This window comes from Anneissia japonica, unplaced genomic scaffold, assembly GCF_011630105.1.
Source record: "Anneissia japonica isolate Jap-2015-1 unplaced genomic scaffold, ASM1163010v1 scaffold287965_len1858130_cov191, whole genome shotgun sequence".
Taxonomy (NCBI): Eukaryota; Metazoa; Echinodermata; class Crinoidea; order Comatulida; family Comatulidae; genus Anneissia; species Anneissia japonica.
In genome coordinates, this window is record NW_022748342.1 from 1556262 (window position 1) to 1565805 (window position 9544).

The following is a 9544-nucleotide window of genomic DNA, read 5'->3' on the forward strand; positions in this document are numbered from 1 at the left end:
TCCCAAAGACCAAACCAATACTTACTAGGAAATAGTCTATAATATATATATTTCAACACGTGTATTAATCGTAAGTTAACCAGATGTGTATAACCTGCCACAAAATGGACCGTTCAAAAATCGCCCACTACATATGCACATGCTTGCTTCTCGCTACACTGCAAGGAGAGCAGGCTATCCTCTGCAGATAGTTTGTAAGCATCAAAGATCGGAATGAAGAAAAAACAAGTAGCACATTTGTTTTATGACAAGTTATTCCCTAATCAGTATCTAAATTCCATAAGACATTTACTCTATTTTACAATTACTGTACGTATCTTACAATTTAATTTACTGTATTTAAAAAAGAACTAACAAAACCTGAAACAGTGCTTAAACATTCGTCACTTGTCGACGTTACCACATGTCTGAACAATAGTGAGGAATGTGAGTTGAGTGCATGTAAAATAAACTACGCAAAGTACCGATATGCAATGTAAACACGAGTCACTTGTCCGGCCTACTTAGCGCGTGAATTTCTGCATTGCCAAATGTATAAGTCACTTGTTGATGTTCACAGCGATGTTGGTAAAGCGGTGACAGCTTAAAATGATTTATTTTAGTTGAAGTTTTACGTCAAGATTTTGACTTCGACTTACGAACTAACAATTAATGGAAAACAGATCAATCTGGCATGTAACATATGTTTTCGACTTTCGTTTTTATTCGACTTAAATTTATTCGAGTTAGAGCAAATATTAACCATTGTAAATATAGGGAAGATGAAGTGACATGAAAATAATTTTGACTTTGACAATTCTTTGACTTTGGCGAGTTTGACTGTATTCATTTTAACACTGTATACCAGGGGTTCTCAACTGTATCGGGATAAAAATTGTTTATTGGGCCGGGGCACCTACGCCATCCAAGCGGTGTAGGTGCGAGCTGGGGGATGGTTTGGGAGGGGTGTTCGCTTCTCAAATTAGAAATCTTTTGAAAATAATAAGCTGCTAGACACTCATACTGTACAGGGCACCTTGACCTAAGTTACCCTTGTGTTTGGTAATACAAAAGTCAAAATGTCATTTATCACACAATGGGATATCAGTACAGTATTTCTTTACATTTGCTGCGATAGTTTTTCTGATTTGATAGATCAAATCGCTACAATTTGTGGGACAATATATAGGCCTAGTTGGAAAAACATAATTCAAAATTATTAAGGTTTCAAATCTTGGCCCAAGCCAAACTGAAAATATTAATTCGGCTTGCACTCACAGGCCAGAAATGGCCCGCTGGCTGAAAGTTGAGAACCCCTGCTATATATATGTATTGTATTGAACACCCTATTTCTCAAAGAAACACACAGGGTAGTATATACAGTACTCTCGATAAGTGCAGCAGCGCTTATTTGAGAGCTTGGCTTATTCAAGCATTTACGGTAGTCTTCCTAGACTTCGGTTCTTTGATTTCAAGCATACAGCTATCGTTGCATGCATGTAATGAAATGTAAAAAAAACCTCTTTTAAATCTTAATGTACAAATCAACTCTACAATTCTGTACATGAAATTATTCAAGAATTATGAATACAGTATTTACTCACTATTAACAGTAGAAATTCAGACCATCACATGAAATTGAATGCATTAAATTTAATAAATCCAAAAGCTTAAAGACAATATATACTGAGCCATGGCTTTTATGGCAGGCCTGGATATAAGTACAGTAATATTTGATGGAGGTCTTTGATGATGTTTGGACTTACTGCTGCTTTCCTAATTCCAGTTTTTTCTTGTTCTCCTCCATTTCCTTCATCTTGTCAATTCTTGCTTGATGGCGCCATCGGAAAAGACTTGGAGTGTCGATATTAGGATGGGTCTCATCCTCATCATCAGACACCTGTGTGTAACAATAACATAATAACCCAAAATGACATTAAAAAATAATAATAAACAACAATATAATCAACCAACCAACTTTCCAAAACAAGTACATTTTAAATGCAAAACAAATTATTAGCCCCACTTTTATATTATTAATTGTTTTAACTGAAAGAATAAATCATTATAAATAGTTTCCATCCATTAATCTAAAAAATGTTTTTTTCTATATTTTTCATTCTTGGGGCATACATTCTGAAACATCAACCACCAATACAATTCATACCATTAAAGTCCATCACCTGAGGGAAAAAAATATTATGTTGAATACATTTTCACTGAAAGCAAGTTTGACAAGAACTTGGGACAGATATTTAATTAACTAAAACTGGGGAAATATGAAAATGATTTTTCCTCCACAGCTTGGCTTTAAATTTTCTTTAAATTTTGACCTAAAAATTGCGATTCATTTCAAATTGTTCAGAAGGATTTCACTACGATTTGTGGAGGGCTACTTTTTATATGTGTAGGGGCTTAGCTCGTCAGAAAAGCAGTTCCTCCTCAGAAAATACAACCCACAAAAACAAAATTTAGGCTTATATATTTGATTTCCACACAAATTATAAAGAAAATTAACCTTAGTCCAGTATGTCTCAATATTAAACCTTAAACAGTTTTTTTATACAATTTTTTTGCAGCTCACTAGGCACACACCATCCCTTACCTATTCCAATCCTGAACACCTCTAACACTTACACACATTTTCGTAACAATCTTTAAAATTTTTTGTCATTTAATGTATGCCGTGCACTGTGGACTAGAATTCATTGGCCTACAGTAGTTACTGACAGTACCTAAAGGAAGAGTGCTGGTGCTTTGTGGAAATGCTCAGGTTTTGACACTATGGGGTATTAATATATTATTAGAGACTATTAAATACAATTTCAGAGCACTTCAGACATATGTATGTTTATTGATCATTTTCTCCTTCTAAAAGGGTCCAGAATCACATCAGTATGTCAGGGTTGTAGCTGTAGAAAACTAAGGTTGGGTGGTAGACATTTTGGGTGGAATGGGTTGTAACATTGGTAAACTCTAAATAAGAGTGGATTTTAAGGTTGTGTAAGGGGGTTAATAAAGATAGGTGGAGGGCCATGATATTAGCTTAAGACTGGGTGGAAAACTCCAAGACTGGGTAGCCCTGCCCACCATAACTATATCCCTGGTATGTGACGGATTAAAAAGGGCCAATCAGCCACTGCTCAACAAAAATAAAATAGCAAATGGTGAGGCCTATTTGTTTGACTTTATTCAGTGAAAACACGAGGATAACACATAAAAAGCCTGAAGAAGACCTAGGCCTGTTTTCAGTGGGCCCTTATGGTGATGATTGGGCACAGTAAACCGGGAGACAATCCCCTACAATTTTCCTGAAGAGTGTACTTCATTCTTTAACATGCACATGGGCCATTTTTGCACACAGGACCAATGGCTTAAATGTCTTATCCAAAAGACTAGGTAGGGCCTATAATAATTTATTGACAGATTGCGGAGTAGAGAAATAAGTTAAATTCTGTCGGTTTTCTATATTCTTTGTAGAGTATTTGAGAATAATTATCCAAAAAAGAATACAATGTAATGTTCAGACTCTTCAAGCATACAGATCAAATTCACTTCACTTTACTATTCATATAATCGACAGAAAAGATAACACAACGAAGCAGTTGACATGTTTATTTAAAATCACTTTATTGCACAAAATAAATAGGTAATGAAGGACACAATAAAGAACCAGGACATGAGCCAGGACGTGGCACCACGCAGGTTAAAAAACATAGAGGCATTTACAAAGACATAAGAGAAGAAAAGAAATACAAAAAAAAATACTAAATATCAAAATTGTTTTTTTTTAAATTATCAATTAAAAATAACAATTATGGAAATCCATAAAAATCTGTCGAATGTGGATTTACCCCATCTAACTAGGTTTACTTTTGTGTGTGTCACCCACAGAGTTGACAAGGAATTTTAATACTCCAACTGGCAAATTGTATGCAACACTCTTCCAGTGGTGACACGATTCCTGAAGCAACAATAATAATAATACTCAAACATTTATAAGGCGCCAATTCCAAGAATGATCAAAGGCGCGAGCGTTATTACCCCTGGTCACTGGATAACGTACACTGGCAAACCAGCACAAAGTGCAACTTCCTCTGCTCCTTAGGAAGTATCCCTTGTCGCTCGCTACTTCTTTAGCGCACAAAACTATGAACATTCAATGCCACAACATCCTACCAGGTACCCATTTATACTCCTGGGTAGAGAGAGGCAAACATATATAAAGTGCCTTGCCCAAGGACACAAGCAACTTGCCCTGAACAGTAAGACTCTTCACGTGGAGGCCCCAATTCTCCTGAATATTCTGCTTAAGGGATTTTTTAGCAATGGTTTGAATCTATATATGAACATTCAGGTGATTTAGAGGCATTATACATACTTTTGCATTCGATGGCAATAAACATTTTTCTCGTCCAGTTAGATTCACGTTCCACCCTACTGTCAATACAGGCGTTAACAAATGGACCACCTTTCAACCGGGATGAAATGGGCTGAAAGATGGGCTTCCTTGTATAGGCGTAAAGGACATATCAGGTCAAGGCCTTTGGGCATGAAAGCGAAGGCAAGGGTCCCAGGATGGGGGATTTCCAGCCAACGCTTAACATATTTATTGGCGAGAGCATCCAGCCTGTCGAGATGGGAGACACACACGTCATTGACAGTAAGGTGGAACCTTCTGCTGTGCATAAAGTAAGAATAAAAAATGCGTAACTTAAATTCAGATCGAATGGGAGAAGAATCGATTTTCTTAAGACCATTAAAAATTAAATTAAAAAGGTAATCGAAAACATTGTTTTCTTTGTTTTTGAAAGTAATAAGGGAACCAAGGAACTTACGGGACTCGTCTTCAACTGAAGGAATAACATCAGGACCCAGTTTAAATGGTATGTTCACGGCTCTCCCAGGGCTAATGGAGAACGATCTACACTTGCTTAATTTAAAGTTAAGGCCTAGGGAAAGGGTATGGGATCTGAGTTGAGATAATTTGTTGGTGGGTACACTTATTGGAGGCAATTAGAGAAAAATCGTCTGCAAATGGAGTGGTAATAATTTTAGTATCTTTTAGGCTACTGAGTAGCCTTGAGAGAGCTCTGTCTCAAGGTATAAAATAATTGGATCAAAGCAAAGCAAAAATATAATGGGTGATAGAGGGTTACCTTGGAAAATCAATTTTTCCTGAAATGAAAAGAGTATGACGTCCAGTTCTTAGTTCGAATACTACTTGTAAGATTTGAGTAAAAGACTTTTTATATATAAATGAACAGCAGGAGCTATATTGCATCTAGCGAGTGACTAATGATTAAGTTCATGGGGAACGGATCAAAATGCATCCTCAAGATCGAACCAGGTTATATGTAGGGGAGTATAATCCATCGTTACGGACGGACACTTTTTCAAAACTTTCAATTTAAATTCTCCAAAAACATTTTATGCCACTCTTCTGGTTCATTATATGTTTCATATGCAAGAATTGTATACACTCTATCTTACAAAAAAAATTTGTGCGGATTGATATTGTTAGTAAAAATAGAACAGCGAAAATGTGAGCGTTACGGAAGGACAAGATAGAATTCGCGGTTTCTAATTTTTACAAATTAGCAGAAATTTCTATTAGGGAAGCGAGAGCTGACAAAAATGTTTCATTGCTAAATTAAGTTATTTAATACTTGTCTATTAATGAGACTTGGTTTGGTTACTAAATACTTCCTTGTCTTTGAGTTATTAACAAAAGAAAATGTTACGGATGGACATTTTTCTTTTGTTACGGACGGACACTTTTGCAACAAACATCCTAATGATAAATATTAATGAAAAAATTTGATTTTTAAAATGATAATTGACTCTTCTTAAATTTAGGATTATAACAGCCTCTCTAATGATGATTGTTTGTAAAATGTTTTATGTTCAAGCAATTGAACTGTACATAAACTGACATTCGTCAAACCTACAGTAGGCCCTATATAATTGCCATAATTTCAGAGAAAATAAGTTATTAAACTAAATAATATCTTGAATTAATTAATTTTTCATAATAATTTGATCAAATTGCTACCTTTGAAAAATGATATTGGGGTGTAATAATTGATCAATTGTTAAATTGAAAGTGTAGTTTGGTTGAACCATGGTAAATTTAACATACACTGCCTAACATGTCTGTCCGTAACACAGATATATCTGTCTGTAACAATATTTTAATTAATAGCTTTAATTGAAATTTTATGTCCAAAATAATTGTACCATACATCTACATTTATAAGTGTCCAAGGAGTTCAGTATGAATCGTAAAAATGTAAATTTGAAGCATATGAAGGAACATTACACCCAAGTATGTTACGGATGGACAATCACCCTGAGGTTACATTACTAAACGAATATTTCCACCAATTTACTGATAGATTTTATGAGAAAAAAATTGCTAAACATAAACATCTTCAGTATAATTCATTTCAACATTGTTTAACATAAATTGGCCAATCAAAATGTATTTTATGTGGCATGTCCATCCGTAACAACGTTTGTTACGGACGGACACATTTTTAATTAAATGTGTAATTAAAATTTTAACGTTAACAAAATTTTTGTTGAGTTATTTTGTAATCATCAATGTAGTAGAGATAAGTTAATATGTTTTTTAATTGTAATCTATTGTATAGAAGCATGAAAAAAACATTTACTGTAAGCTAATTTGCGTTTCGGACTGACGTCTGAATTTTGGACTACAGCTAATTAGGTATTTTTACTAATTACCAGCAATATTTACTAATTTTTCATGTACAGTAGAACCTCGTTTTTACGCACCCCAGTTATGCGAACCCTCGGTTTTATGTACGCCTCATATGGACGATGACGTCATCAAAAACCCCGAAAATATTCAAAACAAACGGCCCTTTTGAGAGCAACCATAAGTAAAAAGACTATAACAATAAAACAAACCATAATGCAACGTATTTTCATTAAACAGCAATGTTGATTGAGTCTAAAACCATGTGAACTGAGTGAGATGAACAACTATCGATGGTGCTCAAAATAATTGCTTTCCTCCTTAGCTTCGTGTGGCAATACATGGAAGAACTTGTCTGGTCGAATTTTCTACACGAAGCTGAGTAGACATAGTTTCGTACACAAACGTTAATTGGTTGGCTCGCCCAGTGCATTGCACATGGTTGCTGTTTCACGTACACGAACGCACATGGTTTTAGTTTTAACAGGCCCAGACAACACCACAGCTCTGTTGTTAGAATAGGCATGAAGGAGAGTTCCCAAGTTATACCTTTGTCGTATTGGTAATCTTACAATATTTTCATGTTCTTTATTTTAGTTAAATAAAAGATATAAAGTGATGAATTAATACACTAGACACATGGTTTTATTTGAATACTTTATTATGACATCGTAAAGTGATGAATAAAAACACTGAACACATGGTTTTATTCGTAGGCCTAGGCCAGAGGTTAGGTCTAGCCTAGGTAACATCGTTCTTTCGTACATACGTTTATTGAGCGTTACGTACATGTATTAGGTCAAAGGTTACCACAAATTTAACCCAACCTCTATTTTACGAATCCCCAATTTACGTACGCCTTCTGGTCCCGTACCGTACGTAAAATCGAGGTTCTATTGTATATTCATTAAGACTTGTTTCACCCTTACACTTACCAGTAATCAAAGAATCTGAAAGATTTAAGGTTTTGTATATAAAAGATATATTCTTCTATTAAAATGTCCATCCGTAACATTCCTATTATATACCCCTATATAAAAAGTGGTATGATCCTAGAATGCGGAGTTAAAATTTCATGATTTTAGTTTTGTTCCAGTAACTACTCAGATACCAGCCATTCATATTATAACAATTTTATTAAGTTTAAGTCAAAAATTATTTTTGACATTAATGCAACACCTAAATGGATTATACTCAGGGACCTTGAGTTAGATTCAGCATGATCAAATAGTTTTGTGAAGCACTTGGTTATGGTCCACGCAACGTTTATCCCACAGAGAAAAGCAAATGAAGAAGAGGGTTGACCAGGTTGTTTTTCTTAATGGATTCTTCAATTCTTATAGATAACAATTGATGAAAAACCTTACCGATGCATGATAGAGAGCGATCATCCTAAAGTTTTGGGGAACTGTTTGATTCAAGCCTTTCTTGTATATCAGAGTGATATAATAATTTGTCCAGGATGATGGGGGATGTCCTTGTTATAGAATTTTGTTGGACATAGTGGCCATAAATCTATGGGTACACAGAAGCTTTTTGAGGAGTCCATCTGTGATTTGATCAGGTCCGGGTGTTGAATTATCTCTCTTCGGAGAATGTTTTTAATATCTTTGGGTTTGATATAGGTCATATTAAACGGGCACATATCTTCGACGGGAATTCTCTTGTCAGGAATCCAATTAAGCTGTGAAAGTTCGATTGACTAGGGAGGCGAGTATTTCTCTTTATAAAATATGTCCGCTACAGGCTTTTGAAATAGAGGTGGAGAAGCACAGGTATATAGAGTATTGTTTAATAAATTCTTACTGTAGTTCCAATAGTTTGCTTTATAGCATTTCTCCTCAACTTTTGTAGATCTGATTTCATCTTCAGCATCTTTTTCTTTTTTCAGAAAATCATAGGCCCTGAGGGCTGCGAAGAATTTTGCACGTTGATGTGATGTAAAGTCCTTTCTGAATACTCATTTTCTAAGTTTATTTTTGACAGTTCTGGATCGTTTCAGAATTCCTGATTCTGTTCAGCGAAACTCTTTTTTTTTCAGCGTTTTTCTCAATGAATTCAGGGTTAACATTGAAACATTCATCGTATTGCTTAAACATTCATTGAGAATGAGACTAAAGCAGTCGCCAACTTCCTGGGCTGGAATTCCGCCATTGACAAGGGCGAAATGTAGGGGTTGGAGTCTATAGTTGAGAGAGTTATTATGGATAGTCCAAAGTTGTATATGGTGTTGAGGTACAATAAAACGTATTAGAAATACACAAGGCTGCAGGCTGACTGAATGACAGGAATGGGCATATTGCTATTGTTTACAAAAGCTACTGCGGTGAATGGCGAATTCCAGAACAGTGAGAAGCAATTACTTGAGCAGACTCGGCCTAGACAATATGGTCTACGTTCAATTTAGGCCTAGGCCTACTACTACACTAGGCTAGAGTAGGTCCTAGTTCTCCAAAAACGGCAGATCTGTATCTGTAGACTGTATGGCATACTGTACACAGCCTCACTGGGTGATCAATATTATACGGAAGATGATTATTATAAGCTATCCTAGCCTAGAATGAAACTTATGGACTTGCGCGAAAACCGCTCCAGCAACTCGACCAATCCCAAGCGAATACATGTCAAACCGTACCCATGCCAACCCGTACCCACAAACCTGTACACACAATTTTGGTCAACCCCTACACATCTTTGGTCAAACCGTACACAGCAGACACTAACCCGTACCCACGTTTGATGAATGATATTTTTACTATAATAAAACATTTTGCAAATTGTATTGTATATTAGATAGTAATCATATTAAATTATATTATGAATGCCAAGCTTACTGGTTAG

The 9544-nt window shown here is 35.5% G+C and overlaps 1 protein-coding gene across 1 annotated transcript in view; it reads right to left on the minus strand.

The window, feature by feature from the left end:
- Nucleotides 1–1875, minus strand: part of LOC117120863 (hsp90 co-chaperone Cdc37-like) — a 24029-nt gene extending 22154 nt beyond the window's left edge. The window contains exon 1 of the mRNA XM_033265959.1: nucleotides 1746–1875. Within this exon, the coding sequence (XP_033121850.1) occupies nucleotides 1746–1795 (50 nt within the window). The 5' untranslated portion in view covers nucleotides 1796–1875. The remainder of the gene's footprint in view (nucleotides 1–1745) is intronic.
- Nucleotides 1876–9544: the final 7669 nt, after the last annotated feature.